General features: G+C 38.7%; 1 protein-coding gene across 1 annotated transcript in view; it reads right to left on the bottom strand.

The window, feature by feature from the left end:
* Positions 1–19,552, bottom strand: part of LOC130923322 (collagen alpha-1(XIX) chain-like) — a 343,167-nt gene that overhangs the window by 8,712 nt on the left and 314,903 nt on the right. Inside the window, exon 51 of the mRNA XM_057848955.1 lies at positions 7,809–7,886. Coding sequence (XP_057704938.1) covers positions 7,809–7,886 — 78 coding nt within the window. The remainder of the gene's footprint in view (positions 1–7,808; positions 7,887–19,552) is intronic.

The following is a 19,552-nucleotide window of genomic DNA, read 5'->3' as shown; positions in this document are numbered from 1 at the left end:
TAAAAAGTGCGAAAGCTGTACCGCATACAAAAAGGAGGGATTGTCTCAGGAGGGATTTGTTCGAAGATTCAAGGTAATTATTATATTTTTCGTACCATGCATGCATTTTGAAACGTAAATAAAATGGGGAAAAACTAGCTGCTACGGCCGCCATATTGGATTTCTCACTACTGTTATATTTTCAAATATTTACATAACATTTATTTAATTTGCACTAAATAAAAAAATAAAGAAAATAAAAAAATAAGTTGCTATTTTGGGCAAAATTTCATATGACATGTTAAATATTGCCATTGATCCTGAAAACATGCGATTATCTCTGCATTTGGTGATTTTTGTTCATCTAGTGTAAAATGTGAAAATTTTATAGCCAGTTTTGAAAAAAAATTATCGGGATTTTATAAGGGAACTACTTTGAATTTTTTGATGCCGCTGCTCATGGAGACTCATATATGCCTAAGATAGGTGCCTTTTTTGGTTTTAGGTCAGAAGCAGCTCTGATTTTGAAAACATTTGCATTTGGAAGTTTTTGAAAATAGGCCCCCTACGGATAGGCCCTGCGCCCCGTGTCATGTCAATATATTATGAAGTCTATGGTCAGATGTCCGTGTGGTTCGCTGACAGCTGCTCATGACATCAACCCTTGCAAAATGAAACTAAAATAAAAATGAAATTAAATCAGTTTCATCTTCAATAACAGAAATTCAAAGTTGCATTTATAACTAGCCGCTGACAATAACAATATAACAGCAATAACAATCCATAAAAACGATTAGCATGTATCAGTTAGCATCTGCACATCATCAAAAACAATCACATCAACTCACCCCAAGTATTATGCCACAATTGAAAACGCACAATAAACAGTACAAAAGGCGTTACATCTGTTGATGCTTCACACGCAACATATGTGCATGCAGTCTTGCAGCTATAATCTTTCCCTTTTCTCCCTCACTCGGTTGCGCGACTTCATTTGTACATGCTCTCTTACTCACGTGCAGAAGTACTAACTGCTTTAAGCTTCCTGTGCTAAAATAAAATCATTCATCACAAAACAAGTCCATTTTATTAAAAAACAAAAACAAAACAAAACCAAAAAAAAAAAAACAACTGGAAAATGGCAGACGAGACTCCAGGCGTCGTAAAGCCGAAATCACGCAAGTCGGGTACATCGTAACCTGGGAACTACCTGAATTATTATTTAACACTGACAATAGGCTTTGTTTGGTACAGTGACATCTAAAGGCTGATTTATGCTTCTGCGTAGTGGTGATGGTGGACCTACGCCGTTAACGCAGACCCGATTTATGACCCTACGCTGTAGCCTGACGTGCACCTCCAAAAAATCCTGACTAAGCGTCATGTCAACGTGCGTGACGTGAACGTCGAAGGACTGTGAATGGTCCTCTCAGAACGTTTCCGGTTCAGCACAACAACACCACCATTTTCAAACATTTGCAAATATTTGTATTAACAACATTTGCTGTTTAATATTGATGAGCTGCAGCTGCAAATACAGTGGGGCAAATAAGTATTTAGTCAACCACCAATTGTGCAAGTTCCCCTACTTGAAAAGATTAGAGAGGCCTGTAATTGTCAACATGGGTAAACCTCAACCATGAGAGACAGAATGTGGAAAAAAAACCAAAAATTACATTGTTTGATTTTTAAAGAATTTATTTCCAAATTGGAGTGGGAAATAAGTATTTGGTCACCTACAAACAAGCAGATTTATGGCTGTCAAATGCCACGTTTACATGGAGCCAAATATTCCAATTACAATCGGAATATTTGTTCAAACCGAATAAATGTGTTCCATATAAACACCTCATTCGGAATGAACAGGCCCAAACCGAATGGAATTTCATTCCGATTCACAGTGGTGGAATATTCCTTTTCCCAAACCGATTAGAAGTAAAATTATATCATGTAAACAGGGAAGCGGAATGGTGTCTGGTTGCGTTCTTTCTGCACATGCTCCGTACCGACGTGGTGACGTCACTTTGTGACGTAAGTAACGTCACTTGCAACATGGCTTCCAAGCACAGCGCACCTAATTGGAGTCCGGCGGAAAGATTGTATTTAATTCAAACTTTAAAAGAATTGAATATAATTGCTCGCTTAGAAGGGTGTAAAACGAGGAACAGTGAACCATTTAAAAAAGTTCACGAGCGGTTACACGAAGCCGGAATAGACCGGAGCGTTGACCAGATTAGAAACCGGTGGAAAACCGGCTACTACAAGGCAAAAGAGCAAAACAGCAGAAGCGGTTACGACCCCACAAACACAACAAGTGGGTTAAAGTTAAAACAGCAGCACTCCGACGATCGATCTCCATGTTTTGCAACGTGACGCTTTGTTTTGATTAATCTGTGCATGTCAGACGGCAGTTGTCAAGCGTCCTTTCAGAATAAAGGCAGTCACATGTAAACGCTGGATCGGAATAGATGAAGTGACATGTAAACAGCTGATCTGAAATTTCCATTCGGAATGATTTGAATCGGTATGAATAAAAGTCAGCATGTAAACGTGGCTATTGAGGTCTAACTTCTAACGAGGACTAACGAGGCTCCACTCGTTACCTGTATTAATGGCACCTGTTATAACTCATTATCGGTATAAAAGACCCCTGTCATCAGCCTCAGTCAGTCACACTCTAAACTCCACTATAGCCAAGACCAAAGAGCTGAGGAAGGACAGCAGAGACAAAATTGTAGACCTGCACCAGGCTGGGAAGACTGAATCTGCAATAGGTAAAACACTTTGTGTAAAGAAATCAACTGTGGGAGTAATTATTAGAAAATGGAAGACATACAACACCACTGATAATCTCCCTCAATCTGGGGCTCCATGCAACATCTCACCCCGTGGCGTCAAAATGATAACAACAACGGTGAGCAAAAATCCCAGAGCCACACGGGGGGACCTAGTGAATCACCTACAGAGAGCTGGCACGACAGTAACAAAGGCTACTATCAGTAAAACAATGCGCCGCCAGGGACTCAAATCCTGCACTGCCAGACGTGTCCCCCTGCTAAAGAGAGTACACGTCCAGGCCCGTCTGCGGTTTGCTAGCGAGCATTTGGATGATCCAGAAGAGGACTGGGAGAATGTGTTATGGTCAGATGAAACCAAAATAGAACGTTTTGGTAGAAACACAGGTTCTCATGTTTGGAGGAGAAATACTGAACTGCATCCGAAGAACACCGTCACCTTCCATCAGCAAGGGCATTGAAGATGAGATGTGGCTGGGTCTTTCAGCATGACAATGATCCCAAACACACAGCCAGGGCAACAAAGAAGTGGCTTCGTAAGAAGCATTTGAAGGTCCTGGAGTGGCCTAGCCAGTCTCCAGATCTCAACTCCATAGAAAATGTGTGGAGGAAGTTGAAAGTCCATGTTGCCCAACGACAGCCCCAAAACATCACAGCTCTAGAGGAGATCTGCATGGAGGAATGGGCCAAAATACCAGCAACAGTGTGTGAAAACCTTGTGAAGAGGTACAGAAAATGTTTGACATCCGTTATTGCCAACAAAGGGCGCATAACAAAGTACTGAGATGAACTTTTTGTATTGACCAAATACTTATTTTCTACCTTGATTTGCAAATAAATTCTTTAAAAATCAAACAATGTGATTTTCTGTTTTTTTTTCACATTCTGTCTCTCATGGTTGAGGTTCACCCATGTTTACAATTTCAGGCCTCTCTAATATTTTCAAGTGGGAGAACTTGCACAATTAGTGGTTGATTAAATACTTATTTGCCCCACTGTACACATGTTCCATCTCCATTGCCTTTGCTGTCAATGACCGTCAGAAAACTAAAGGAATTCGACAAGAGTCCCCCAAGACCGTACACAGACAAAGCTACACCCCTCTAGTGCCATGGCGGTGAATGGTGTACCGCAAGAAACATGTCACTTTTGCTCATTAATATTCATGACATTAGCAATTGTGGCTAGGCGCGTCAACCTCCCGTTTGTCCCTAATAGTGAATAAATGGAAATTGTGTACGAACGAGATGTTTACTGAGCTAAACTTACCAGTTCTGTCCGAAAATGATGTCCCTGGTGCCAAATGCACTGGTAAGGATGTGGAAGAACATACAAATGTTCAGTTAAAGAGATGGTTTGAGTGTCGAGAGCTGAAAAAGACGAGCTGAACTGATCCAGAGTTAGCTTTTTTATCGACACCTTTTTCTTGTGTGCATTGCCTTACACCACTGACAATGACATTCTCCTGTTACAACAATCTATCCTTTCAACCGTATGCCCTGTCTTTCTTATATATTATATCCCCTGGTTGTCTTACATCTCTGACCGTTCTTGTGGGCAATTTACATAGCTATTTTTGTGTAGCAATCGCAAATGCTACTCAGTGACAGCCAAGCAACACTTTTAATCTTTTCATTAATAACAAATCTTAATTCTATAATTTATTTACAATTCCCCCTTACGAAAGTTTTTTTTTTTTTTTTTTTTTTACAACAGAAAAGGTAACAGTGGCAGTCAGATACCATTTACATTTTTTTTCAGGTCATTCATTGTCAGACAGAAGCAGCATGGCAAAATGCTACTCTAAAAAACAAGTAAAAATATCAAAATGGCTAACCTCTTCGTTCTCTGTAGGACCATCGCCCCCAACAAAATGTTTACTGCATATGAAATGTGAATGGCTTCATCTTGCTGGCGTTAAACTGGTCTTTTGGACGTCTGCGCAAGTTCATCAATCCTTCACATTTTTTCCTCTGAGTTTTTGGTTTCGGGAAACGTATGAAGAAAACATCCTTCATATGTCATAATGTCTAGAGCCGTTTCTACGAGTTCCATAGCAGCAGTGTTTGATCGACATGTTCTTTTTTGAAAGATTACCGGAGAAAAAAAGGAGAAATAACATAGTTTGAATGCGAGGGTGTGTCGATAATGTCCCACTTCCGCGTTACAATAGCGACGTCACGGTCTAAAAATAGCATTTGTGCGGTACGCTATTATAGAGCAACGCGTTCCCTTGATGCAGATTTTTAAGTGCACAATGACGGCGTAGGCCGTAGGTTCTATGCCGTCACTCCGCCGTCACCGGAATGCAGAAGCATACATCAGCCTTGGGGGTGTTAAAAAATACCAAATAAATACTGCGGAAACAGCAAGTTATTTCTGGTCTTTTGGCACTGTGGTGGTTGGTACACCTGGATGCTCAAGATTATGTTTTGACATGCCAATTTAAAAAAAAAAATCTATTCATTATTAACATGTTATGCATCCTTTAAGATGTTTTTTTTTTTTTTTTCATATTTAGAATCCTGCATTTAAACAGGTTTGGACTTAAGCTTGTTTGCAATAAAAAAAGACAAAATGTTATAATAAAAGACATTCAGACTTAAAACAAAAACATGTTTACTTGAGTGCTGTCTAAAGTAATATACAAATATTGCAATAATCATATTAAAGTGTAGTATCGGGATTAATCGTGATCAAATCGAATAGGGATGCGAATCATTTCGCCAGATATGAGGCAATACACACCCTATCGTTTGCTTTGTTTCATTTGTATAAGCACAGCAAGGGTGTAGGTTTGGTCTCAACATTAGTAGGGACGCTATAACAGCATAACCTGCATGTACACTTTTTGATGGAGACTGGATATCATTGAGACCAAACAGATTATTAAACGATTACTGCACATTATGTATAGAATGATCCAAATGAGAGATGGCTATCTTGACTTTGTTGTTCCTTGTGGAGGTTGGCCTGACCGCAGTAGTTTTGCAAGATAGCAAGTTCACACAGACTAATGCTATTCTAACTCTGATGCAGGTCGAACTTTTAGTAGCAAAATTAGTGATTGGTTAAAAGCAAAAACAAAAAAGTAAAAAAAATGGGCAGTTAGCATTTATTTTACATAAATATGTTGAATGTGCTGCTCGTCTTTAAGCCACTGTGGTGCCGCCTTATCACCACAAAGAGCTTTTTACGTTGAAAATTCTTATGAATAAATGCTTAAATCCCTAAATTCTTTAAAGATATGAACATAAAACTGTCTCGATTCTTGGTTAAAAGCAAAAAAAAAGAAAAAAAACCTGGCAGTTAGCATTTATTTTATGTAAATATTACGAATTATGACGCCATAATGAAAATAATTCACTTAATAATGGTAGGGTCTATTCTATCCTTACAATAAATGGGAAGACAATCATTACCCATATACCTGAACTTAATATATAATGCAAATAAGGTGGCTTAAAAGTCGCTGGGGAAAATTTCAGCATTCTGAAAAGTTGGTAGTGTTGTGTCGCTACCGTCCCTATGCAAACCGACGCCCTTGAAGTGCTGTAACTTTAATTTGATTTATCTAAAAATGGTTAAGATTCGCTGTTACTGAAAAAAATTCAACAGATGTCTTTTCTAAAGAAGGCGGGAGGTGAGCTTGCTTTGGCTCTGCACATAAATTGTGCACCCCAGTGGATGAGATAAATGGCATTAAGATCAGTAATAACTCAGTGGTCAAAGGCTGAAAATCAAAGTGGCCTTGCCCACTTGCCATTCCCATATCACCTGTGGGATATCATTTTTTACTACACAGGAGCAGGGGACATGCTGACATCTTCTGATGTGATATTGGAGAGTTTTGTTCCGGAGCAACATTAAACTTGTTTTTTATTACTTTCGAATGGAACTGCTAGTCAGTCAGTAGCAAATGGAGGGACCCCGTTGTAGATTTTTTTGGGATGGCGTGCATCCCGAAGCTTTCTTTGCTTCTACTTGGTTGGATGTAACTTGGTTGGAGTTCCTCAGCTATATTTCAGTTCAGGTTTAGGAAGGATCGTTTTTCGTGGGGTTTTACAGTATCAGTTAGAAGGGTTTATGTGAGTTTAGGGTTTTGTGCAGTATCACATTGCACTGAAACATGCTGGGCAGCACCAGAATAGGTCTACTGAAATAGCTGCTGCGTGTGTAAGGGCAAGATGAATAATTATCAATATTGCACCTCATTTTAACTCTAATGGAAACAGCTCCAATATGTTCCTCTGCTAATGCACTGCCGAATTGTGCGTGTGCGCAACGTGAGAGGCATTCATCAAAGGGTTGCTGCTGACAACAGCTTAGTGTTGATGAAAGTGGTGAGGCTGAATCAACACACTTAAGCTTAGGGGCAACACTGAAAGCAATTGATTAAAAGATGGCCAACACTGCAATGTTAAAGGATGCTGCAGAGTTCATAGCTCGCATACTATATTAATGAAAGCATTGGGTTTCACGATTCCGGACGTCTATTGCCATCAGTCATTGGCACTGAAGCACGATTAAAGCCCAAGTATTTTGAATATTATGAAAATCATGGCATTTTTTTTTTTAAAGGGAAATGATATATATTATTGGGAAAAAAATGTTAACTTACAATGTGAGCACCAAAAAAGGTATTTTTTAAGATATTTTCAAAAGTCAAGAAATATATTTTAGTTTTCATTTTCATTTATTGCTGAGTTAATTCCAATGTTTTAGTGGCATCTTAACTTTCTCCACTCTTTATTCATTTTTAGCATGTTTTGCATGTCACCTTGCTTTCTGATTTGAGACACAAAAAGCCTTCCTAGTAGGAAAAAGATTCAGGCAGTTTCTCTTAACCCAAAATGATAGTTCCAAAAGTAAAAATCAAGTAGACATAACCAGAATTCACACTGAGTTAGCAAATTTGTCAGTAAATAGATGATCACATCTTTGTACCGTACATGCTTTTGCACAATATAGTCTGAAAAACATTGACATAGTGTATACAAACAGTTTCATATCAGCTTTGTTTGCTGGTCTTACCTGGTGGTCCCATGGGTCCTGGATCCCCTTGTAGGCCGAAACCAACCTGACCTCTTTCTCCTTTCTGCCCCCTGTACCCTGTAGGAAAAAAACAAAACAAAACAACCTCAGTCTCAGTGTACAAATAACAGAAGTGCTGACTGTGCAGTGTCATGTGTGCATGAAGAACATACACAGTTAGTAATGTTAGCAAAAACGTCACAACAAGGTCTTATCCAAGGAGATTCAAGGTGGCGATACACTTCTCACACCTTCACATTTGTCCAGGGAATTCTACGCATTAGCTCCTGGATGCTATAAATAACACCCGAGTGACGGCAATGTCAAACAGCAGCTCTGTGATTATTTTGAGTGAAGCAGCTTTGCAAGTTGACATACAAACAGGTTACACTCTTCCCACCGCCGGTCCCATACCTTGAATAATAAAAGACGTACCGACATGCCGTCAAAGAGTGGAAATCATCAAAGGAGCCATCTGTGTGTTAGCTGATGACAGCGACACAGGCGCATAGCTTTCAAGATTCCACAACAGAGCAGGGGCTGATCAGATTGGAAAAGGATCAAAGACGTATTCACTCCACAAACACGGTTAAGCCAAAGGACAAAATAAATATATTTGCAATTATTGGGTCAAGACAGTTGAACTAAATGCTCTATGACTATGAATGCTCAAGGATAAAAAAAAAAGAGCAGTTTTTTAGTCAAGCACAAGCATACTCTGAAACATGTTCTTAGTAATAGTGAAAATTTATTCAAAAAAAAAAAAACATGAAAACATTTACTTAATGCAGGGCTTCTGAATTATTTTTGTTAAACTCCCCCCCCAAAGAAGAGGTAAACGTTTCACGCCCCTCCAACTCTTTCTGCCACTGTAAATAGTATCATTTGTCAATAACATTGTTATAAGTACACATCTGCATAACTTTTTAATATTAAAGAAAAAAATAATACTTATATATACAAAAAGTATACACAAGATATAAAAGTAACATAAGAATTTTCACCCGAAAAGCTCTGTTTACATAAGGTGATCGCCACATTGACTAACAGACTAGCATCATAATTTGACATATTTACATTTTTTTGCTTTTAACCAAGAATCGAGACGTTGTTTTTTTTACATACATACATACAGACTAGCATCATACTCTGACATATTTAGATTTTTTTGCTTTTAACCAAGAATCGAGACTTTTTTTTTTTTTTTACATCCATATCTACAAGGGGCATTCAAAAAGTAATGCACTCAAGTGCATTGCTCGTACAGGATTTCGCCAATCTTGTTTATATTTGGCACAAACAAGATAGGACACACCTTTTTCTTATTTTCAGATTTTTAAAGCTTAAACTAGCTTCCAAAATGGCAGCCCCTCTTGAAGCTCGTCAGAAACATAGAGCTATTATCGAATTCCTTGTTGCAGAGGGAGAAACCCTTCTGAGATTTCACAACCAGCTGGAAAATGTCGACAAGGATGATACCATAGACAATAGTACTGTAAAAAGATGGGTACAGCGATTTAGAAACAGTACTGAAGACCATGAAGAGGTTTGTAAAGCCAGCATAGCCGATAAGCCTCGTAGTGGTCGCCCATCCACCTCTGTCAATCCTGACAACAAAACTTATGCGGATGAGTTGAAAAGAACTGACATGAATGAAATAATAAATGAAGGAATGAAATGAATGAAAGCAACCGATAGGGCAATGACGATGAAGTGAAAATTGCTGTTAAGAATTGGCTTAGAGATCAACCGGCTGAGTTCTATAGCACTGGTATACATGCCCTCATTCATAGGTGGACTGTAGCTCTTGAGAGAGGTGGAGACTACGTGGAGAAGTAAAAATGTAATCCTCACACTTGTACCTTTCTTTTGATGTATAATACATGTTGCTATTATAATTTGTTTGTACATAATAAAGTTGAGTGCATTACTTTTTGAATACCCCTCGTATAAAGAATTCAGGCATCTAAACATTTATTCACAAGAATTTTTACTGGAAAAGCTCTCCTTATATAAGGCGGCCGCCACATTGACTAACAGTAGCATCGTACTTTGATATATTAACATAAAATAAATGCTAACTGCACTTTTTTTTTTTTTTTTGCTTTTAACCAATAATCACGACTGTTTTACATCCATATCTATAAAGAATTCAGGCATCTAAGCATTTATTCACAAGAATTGTCACCGAAAAAGCTCTGTTTACATAAGGCGGCCACCACATTGACTAACAGACTAGCATCGTACTTTGACATATTCACGTAAAATAAATGCTAACTGCATGTTTTTTTTTTTTTCTTTTAACCAAGAATCGAGACTGTTTTACATCCATATCTATAAAGAATTCAGAGATTTAAGCATTTATTCACAGGAATTTTCAATGGAAAAGCTGTTTACATAAAGCAGCCGCCACATTGACTAACAGACGAGCATTGTACTTCGACATATTTACGTAAAAAAAAATGCTGAACTAATAATAACAATAATAATAATTCAGGGATTTAAGCATTTATTCACAAAAATTTTCAATGAAAAAAGCTCTTTGTCTGTTCCGCTTTGATGGCCATGCCAACAATTAAGGCCCCCTATTAATCGGCCCCGCGCCCGGTGTCCCGTCGATATCATTATGAAGTCTATGACTCAAGGTAAATTTTTTGACCATTTGATACTGAAAAAAAAAAGAAAAAAAAGAATAAATAATAAAAAATTCAAATTGTTTAGCAACATTAACTCATGAGGACAATATGCCAAACAACAACAAAAAAAGGAATAGAACAAAAACGACAGTGTAATTGGATAGAGGGACAGTTTTTTTTTTTTTTTTTTTGCTGCAGGTAGTATCAGCTCCTTTTCTATGGTGTGGGGTTATTTTGCACTGAGCAACTTGGTATGCCACCTTATAATGCTCTCAGTGCTCGCTGGTTTACTGATGTAACACGGACAAAGCGGGACAATTGCTGGCAATATTGGGCAGGTTTTTGCTGAAAAAATATCAAGCGGCTTATCAATTTGATTTGGGTCTAATCTCTTTAGGTGACGTCATAATTGATTTGGCTTCTTGCTGTAAACAGACTGGTCTTTCCTCGTCACCCACTGTATTAAATGTCAAAGCCAAGCCAAACGCTACATAAGCTTCATCATATTTCCTTGCCTTAGCTCTTCATATCTCCTGTGCTCTTTGTTGTATGCTCTTGTTTGATTAAAAAATATTGTGCACACTATAAAATGAGAGCGCCACTGCCACCAATTACACTTTATTATAGTACGGTAAAAAAGTATGTTCTCTTAGATCACATGCACCACCCCCGGCAACGCTCTGCACCCTCCTGGGGGATTTGGCGCCCACTATTTGAGAAGTACTGACTTAATGTAACTTAAATAACTATTGATGCCACAATTGTGATCACTTTAGTTTTGTGGACCTGGAAAGTTTCCTTCAATACTTTGTTGAAATAATCATCCGAGATTTCCATTTTCTTTTGAGATTTTCCACTGGGAAAGGAAACAGAACATTTGGAGGGGCGGGCTGAAGGCTCAGAAACCGGATGTCACATCATGTTTTTTAACGAAAATCCGATGTTTCCCCCTGTGTATACTGTACTGTCCAATATTACATGACCGTATTAGGCCAAAAATAGCCAAAATTCTTTTAATTCCAACAAGAGATATCTACAGAAATGAAACATCACTCTTGTGGAGAAAACATATTTCCTACCATGAAATTAAAACAATGCTGTCTACGGTTTTCTGTGGTACATATGGTGCTAAATAAAAACTGGGAGAGAGGTTGAAACCAGCACTTTCGACTAATGTTGACGGCAGCACTCCATGTGAAATTATTTATTTTTTACGGTGCTTTAAAGACGCCACGTGTTTAAACAGGCCAGCGTGATCATCCGTCTGCAAACTTGTATGTGGTCATGTGACTGTTCTGTCACTTCTGATTGATATACTGGAGTCATGTGTTTATAGTTGTGACGTCTCATTCATGAAATTGGTGGAGCCACAATGGACATCTCTGGCAAAAATGAAGTAAAATTTGTAATGTGACGACTACTGCAGCCCAAAACTAGCGGACTAAAAGTAGCCTTTCTTCTTTACAAATCTACTCAAGTAAAATATTTTTCAAAAAGTTACTGAAGTAAATGTACTACCCACCTCTGACAGTGAATACTGGTGTCTCTCATGTTTCTATCTATGTTCAAAGTAACTTTCTGCAACACACTCCAGAGACATGGCAGACATTATGCATTCAGGGTTTTAATGACATTTATCCTTTCAAGTAAATGCACCCGTTAGTGCTGTTAAGAGCAAGCGTGATGCTGATAATTTACAGTCTGTTATCTCAAGAGTGGGGAAATTATGTTCCAAAATATAATAACGTTGTACTATTAGAAAAAGCCCCCTATGCATAGGCAGTTTGAGTTTTGTGTGTGTGTGTGTATGTGTGTGTGTGTGGGGGGGTCAAAACATGTTGATGACCCCAAAACATAGTGTCAGCAATGTGAGAAGTGTGAGGAGCAGAACTACTTTCACCCCTTATGATTTTGCAAGTTTACCCACTTAGAAAATAGGTAAAGGTCTGAAATTTCAATAATAGAGCATAATCTAAATAAAATATCCAGAAATCACATTGTATGCTTATTTAAATAATTTATTTGTAATTTACCGGGGCTCATAAGTATTTGTACCCCTGAGAATCAACAATAATTATGACACTCAAAGAGTTGACAGTGTACCTTAAAAAATGTCCACCTTTACCCCGTGAGTAACCACCCACCCACCACCTGTTTCAGCTAAATATTGTCACCTGCGCACCGCACAGTCAGTCCCAATCCAACTTCCACCATGGGCAAGACCAGATAGCTTTCGAAAGACACCAGAGAAAAAGTTGTTGAGCTCCACAAAGCTAAGTTGTTGAGCTCCACAAAGCTGGAAAAGGCAATTTGGAAAGCAGCTTGGTGAGAATAACTCAACAGTTGCAGCAGTTGTTAGAAAATGGAAAAGGCTAAACATGGCTGATAATGTCCATCGGACTGGGGCTCCATGTAAAATGTCTCCTTGTAGGGCATCACTCATAATGAGAAAAGTGAAGGCTCAGCCTGGAACAACATGGCAGGAGCTGGTCAATGAGCTGAAGAGAGCTGGATGCATAGTTTCAATGGTCACTTTCAGTAGAATACTATGGTGTAAAATCAAGCATTGCTAAGAAGGTTTCCCTGTTGAAGCCAGTACATGTGAAGGCCCATCTGAAGTTTGCCAGGGACCATCTGAATGATGCAGAGGGGTCATGGGAGAAAGTCATGTGATTAGATGAGACCAAAGTAGAACTTTTTGGCGCACACTTTACTCGCCGTGTGTGGAGGAAAAAGAAGGATGAGTACAATCCCAAGAACACCATCCCTACTGTGAAGTATTGGGTGGAATCCTCATGCAAAGGGGGCAGGACTACTGTACTGTATAAAGCAGAGGATGAATGGTGAAATGTATAGTCAGATTTTGAGCCGCAACCTCATTCCCTCAGTCAGAGACTTTAAGATAAGTCGTGGCTGAATCTTCCAACATAACAAGGATCCGAAGCACACAGCAAAGCTGACCATGGAGTGGTGGGTAAAAAGAATATCAAGGTTCTGAAGTGCCTCGCCAGTCTCCAGACCTCAATCCAATAGAACATTTTTGGATATCTCAACAACAGCCCTGAAACCTGACAGATCTAAAGAAGATTTATGTGGAGGAATGGGCCAAAATCCCTGTTTCCATATGTGAAAACCTGGTGAAGAACAACAGAAAGCATCTGACCTCTGTAATTGCAAACAAAGGCTTCTGGACTAAATATTTGCACTGATTTTCTCAGGGGTACAAATACTTATGAACACTAGTAAATTACAAATAAATTATTGAAAAATCATACAACGTGAGTTCCAGGGTTTTTTAAGATTATGTCTCTAAAGTGGAAATGCATCTATGATTGACATTACAGACCTCTACGTATTTTCTAAGTGGGTGATCTGGCAGAATCACAAGGGGTGCAAATACTTCTGCTCCTCACTGTATGTATACGTACACATAACTCGACACTGTTCGTGCTCATTCCTTGGTTCAAGCTCAATTGTTGTTGAAGGTTTTGAAAGCTTGGGTTTAAAGAAATTCTAAATATCCATCTTGCCTCCCAGGTGTAGTTTTGGTTTAGCAAAGCAAATGGCCGTATCTAAGGTTCTAGTTACATAATCTTTAAAAAAAAAAAAAAAAAACAATTTTGACTCATTATGAAATAATTTGTATTTTTTAAAATTTCATTCACATTTGTGGTTTGTTTTAATGCTTTACAACTTTTATAGATAAAATTTTAACGGCTAGGTCCTTGTTTTAAAGGTGAAGTTCAGAATTTTTTACGTTGGGCTAAAGCTTCGAGTTAGTGGACAATTTCCGTGCAGTTCGGCAGTTATTTGTTAGTTTCAGGGGTCCCGAGTAGCAAAGCTAGCATAAGTTAATGGTGCCTGCTTTGCATGCTAATAAAAAACGATATTAACGGATCTAACATTGTCAAATAAATTCAAAATGGAGATTATTGTTTGAAATACCCTTGCGGCCAAAACAACATCACACAAAACTGCCGTAATTCGATTCATTCTGCAGGACAAATTTTTTTAGATGCGTAATGCAACCACAATAGAGAGGAGTGCATTGGACACTCGTGCTCTGTCTGCTGGGGAGTCCCTTTCATTCCAAAAACCCCGATGAGATATCACTCCGCCCTGCTTGCCTCGGCAGCCTGTTCCCTGCAGAGCTGCTGGATTACAAATGTTGCTGTACATACAACAATTAACGACATGCAATGGTAAGTTTTAATAACTTTATCCTGAAAACATATTGATTGATAACACTATTGATTGCATGGGTCATTGGTGATTCTCATGCGTGCATATGTTGTTTTTTATGGGTATGCTAAGCAGGCACCATTCACTCGTGCTAGCCCAGTCACTCCAGAGCCCTGACAAACTGCATGGAATTTGTCGAAATCAACTACACCGACTGATTAAAACCCTGCTAACTCGAAGTTCTGAAATTCTGAACTTCCTCTTTGAATTCATTTATAGGAAAGTCACTTATAAACAATGGCTTTTTCTGGCCACCCCCAAATCTCCGGCTATGCTCATATGCTAAAAAGATAAAAAAAAATATTAGTTTGATCTTTCATGATATTGTTTTCCTAGATTTAAAGTAGTCCTCAGAGGACAACGTTCAACAATTGTGATGAAAGAGGTTGCCCACCCCTCCTCCATAACTCAGTGCAGAGCCAGTCATTCTTTACATTTACACACTCAAGCAACAAGCCAAGCTAGAATGGGTGAATATTCCCCCTAAGAGGCCTTTGAAGTAATGGAGTCAGGACTAGCTGTAGCATGGTGTGCATCTTGTGTGCACTGACAGGAGCATCAAGCATTGCACTGCCTGGCCCAAAGGAGAAACGCTTCAACGCATACGTGTCACAGAAAATCTCCGAAAAAGGGCTTGCGATTGCTCTGAAAGTGAGCGTGAATGAGAGAAAAGGGTTGAGGGGTGCGCTTTGTTGCAATAATGAGACTTCTTTTCAGTACTCACACTGCCTGGGGGATTTCATTCAGTGGGAGGAGAGAATTCTCAGAACCTTAAGCAAAAAAAGAGATACTGAGCAATGTTTCTGGGTGGCAAACTAAATTGCTGCATTCTGATTTTGCCAAAATTGCCGTTGGGTGTCCCTATTTGCCTTGAAATACAACCTCTAGCAAAAAGTATGGAATCACCAGTCTTGGACGAGCACTCACTTAAACATTTTTATCATGTAGAACAAACTCAGATAAACAGCTTGAAAAAAATAATGAATTAGTTCAAAAGTGCAACCCTTTAGCGTTCAGAAACACTAAAATAAATGAATAAAAAACATTGTGGTGGTCAGTAAATGTTAATTTTATAGAGCAAGTGCAGGGAAATATAAATGGAATCACTCCATTCTGAGGAAAAAAAAAATTGAATCATGAGAAAGAAACAAAGAAATAACAATCACAACACATCTCTAGCATTTACTAGCACCACCTCTGGCTTTTATGACAACTTGCAGTCTCTAAGGCATGGACTTCATGAGTATTCTTCATCAATTTGGTGCCAACTCTCTTTCATTGCAGTTGCCAGATCATCCTTGAAGGTCGGAGTCTTGCTGTGGACCATTTTTTTTCAATTTTCACCACAGGTTGTCAATAGGGTTGAGATCTGGGCTATTTGCAGGCCATGACATTGAATGGATGAGTCTTTCTCCAAGTAATGCTTTAACAGGTTTAGCTCTGTGGCATGATGCATTGTCATCTTGGAAAATGTCAAACATATTTTCAATTGAAGGGATAAGAAAGCTGTCTAAAATTTCAATGTAAACTTGTGCATTTATTGAAGATTTAACCACAGCCATCTCCCCAGTGCCTTTGCCTGACATGCAGCACCATATCATCAAGGACTGAGGGAATTTTGATGTCTTCTTCAGGCAGTCATCTACGTAAATCTCACTGGAACAGTACCAAACGAAAGTTCCAGCATCATCACCTTGTCAAGGGTCAAGAAGCTGCATTAGACAAGGTGTCCAATGAAGATTCTTAACTCTTAACAAGGTGATGATGCTGGAACTTGTGGCGGGAAGTAATTCCATATTTTTTCAAGCTTTTTATCTGAGTTTGTTCTACATGATAAAATGTCTGAGTAAGAGCTCGTCTGAGACTGGTAATTCCATATTTTTTGCTCGGGGTTGTGTATTGGCACCAATAGACAAAATATGTTGAAAACAACAAAGAAGGGATACAGGTTGGATTGGATCAAGTAATAGAATGAACAACATCAATTTATTTATTCTATGCCTTGGAAGAAAGAGAAAAGATCTTTCTTTGAGCAAAATTTAAGAATAAATATGACATTTCTATAGTGTACAAAATAAAATCACGAGACAGATTCCGTAAGTATTAAATGGACATAAAAAAAAATACTCAAATACAAAATGTTAAGACAACAAAATGTTAAATTGAGGACCCTCCAAAGTTGAACATTTATACATGGTAGTTAGTTCATTTGACAGCGAAGAACTTACACTGATACTTAGTTTAGGAATGATCAGATTTGACTAAAAACATTCCCTTGAAATAAACAAGTATGGGAAAATAATGCTGAGGGGTGTGGGTTGTTAGATGTTAAAAACTTGGAAATCAACCAGCATGACAGATTACATCATGCTCAACGTTGGAGGTTCCATTGCATTAAAATGTGTAATTACACAAAGGGATGGTTTTGATGTTTGCTGGGAGTGATTTAAAAAAAAAAAGCCTAAAAGAAAAACAAAATCAAAGTTGTGGAACAAAATAAAAGTAAACGGATGGCATTGAGCATGCATTCATATGGAAAACATTCCATTAGAAATTGAACCAAACACAGAAAGAGAAAAGGGATTCTACATTGAACAGAAGGCTTATTTTTCTCCGTAAACAATTCATTTTGGCAGAGAGGAGGAAAAGGCAAATTGGATGTTCCAGAGGAGCACCGTCTCCAGCAGAGGATGACGAGAAATAATGAGGAAATATTACCCCCCAAACTCTCTCCCCAGATGAGTGGAGTCAACAAAGCAAAAATTAGGAAGTTGTTGAATTTTTGATTTATCAAGGGAGATAACGTTCCTCTTCATTCTCAGTAAATATTTATTGCAAGGCTGCATTAAGACCACCCTATAAAACATTCTCTTGCACAGCACAGAAAATAAAACAAGCACCAAAAATCCAGAAGCTGTGTAACAGGAAGGCATCGACACAGCACACATATTTATAGTTTGGTTTTTAGTTGCCTACATTTGCTGTATTATTAATGAATGGGAGCAGCAGCATTTCATATTATAGCTGTGTAAACATGTCGTGGTGTTGTGAGGTAGATGCGAAGCTCAGAGACAACACGATTGGAAGAATAAAGCCTGGGCAGTGGGATCACAAACAATTCAGCCGCTCTCCTGATTTATTTTTAACCACCCTTGATCGAGGTATCAATATTGAGACTACTTCCCTGTACGCAAAGATAAAAAAAAAACAACAAAAAACAACTCTTATTCACAGTCAATTCTTCATGTGTCTTCATTATTCCCAGAGAGCCGATGTGCGCCACAACCTCTTGGCCTTTTTCCTCTGCTGCCCGCCCCTCAGTCTAAGGAGAAAAACACCCATGAATCCCCACATAATTTAAACGGTATCTTACATTGGCGGCCTGCTGCACATCTAAATACATAGTGTATAATCGCCCCATGGACAATGTTTCCACCTTTTTTTCCTTAACTTAGTAAAATCCATCTACACCTGGAAGTTTACTCTTGCAAGATAGATTATCTAGGCGAAATTAAACCTTTATAGGGCAAGTGACAACTACTTTCGGTAACTTTAAAAACAGCCTAAGCAAAGCTGGCGGACATGTACGTTGGCATCACATTCTGGGTCATAGATTATGACTCACGATATTAACATTTGGTTTGGTACCAGTTTGGCCTACAGGACCCAAAATATTATATATAGTGATCCCTCGTTTTTCGCGTTTAATGGGGACCAGAACCCGCCGCGAAAAGTGAAAAAGTATTTAAAAAAAAAAAAACAAAATTTTTGTGTGTGTGTGTTCAATGTATTTATTCAGATTTAGTATTGGAAACATACTGTATTTTTCGGACTACAAGTCGCAGATTTTTCATAGTTTGGCAGAGGGTGAGTCTTATACTAGTACTCTGGAGTGACTTATGTGTGATTATTTACGGTCGGGTCAAGCCGACTTCTCTCTCGCTAACTTTTTTTTTATAAATAAATAAATATTCATGTATTCATACTAGGCCTGTGAAAATAACGCGTTAACGACCATGATTAATCTGGAAATATTAATGCATTAAAAAAAACAACGCAATTTACCGCTCACACTAAGTTTGGCCACAACTGCCTCCCGTAGTCCCACACGCTGATGTTTACATTCTCCGCGCGGCAATGCAGCCAGCCACGATGAGTGAGGGTGAATGAGGATGATGACCAAATTCCATTTTAAAAAGCTGCCTGATGGAAATCTGGATAAAACCAAAGTTGTGTGCACATACTGATGTAATGAACTGTCCTTCGATCGAAGCTCAACCAGCCTAAAGTACCACCTTCGGGCAAAGCATATCTTCGCTAGTGTTAGCAATGACGCTAACACTGTGGGAAGAAGCCGCAGTCATCAAGCTACACTGGCAGAGTGTGGACTCGGACTTGCCAACAAAAAGACAACAAGTAGATTGACTACTGCTATCGCTACATGGGTAGCCAGAGACTGTAGAGCGTAGACCCATTAACATAGTCGAAGAGGAGGGCCTTGAAAATCCAATGACAAACCACTAGAAAGGTACAAGGCAGTGCCAGCATGGACTCATGTCCACGACAGTGGTGGTCTGCGCACAGTAAGCTGGCCCACCTAGCAAAAAAAGTATCTGGTCACACCTGCCACAACTGTTCTTTGAGAGACTGTTTTCTTTGACAGGGCACACTGTTCAAAAGAAAAGGTCTGCTTTGTTATCTGAAAATGTCAACAAGCTAGTTTGCCTGAGCAGCTGGTTGGAAAAAATAAATAAATAAATAAAAGTATGGCTAACTTAAGCAGTGTTTCTAAACACCTTTACACACAGTTTAGTGTAATGTTTTTCAGTTAAGTGTGTGAAAATTGACTATTTGTTTTATATCGCA

The sequence above is a fragment of the Corythoichthys intestinalis genome, chromosome 10 (genome assembly GCF_030265065.1).
Source record: "Corythoichthys intestinalis isolate RoL2023-P3 chromosome 10, ASM3026506v1, whole genome shotgun sequence".
NCBI classification, from domain to species: domain Eukaryota; kingdom Metazoa; phylum Chordata; class Actinopteri; order Syngnathiformes; family Syngnathidae; genus Corythoichthys; species Corythoichthys intestinalis.
This window is presented reverse-complemented; position numbering and strand designations above follow the sequence as displayed.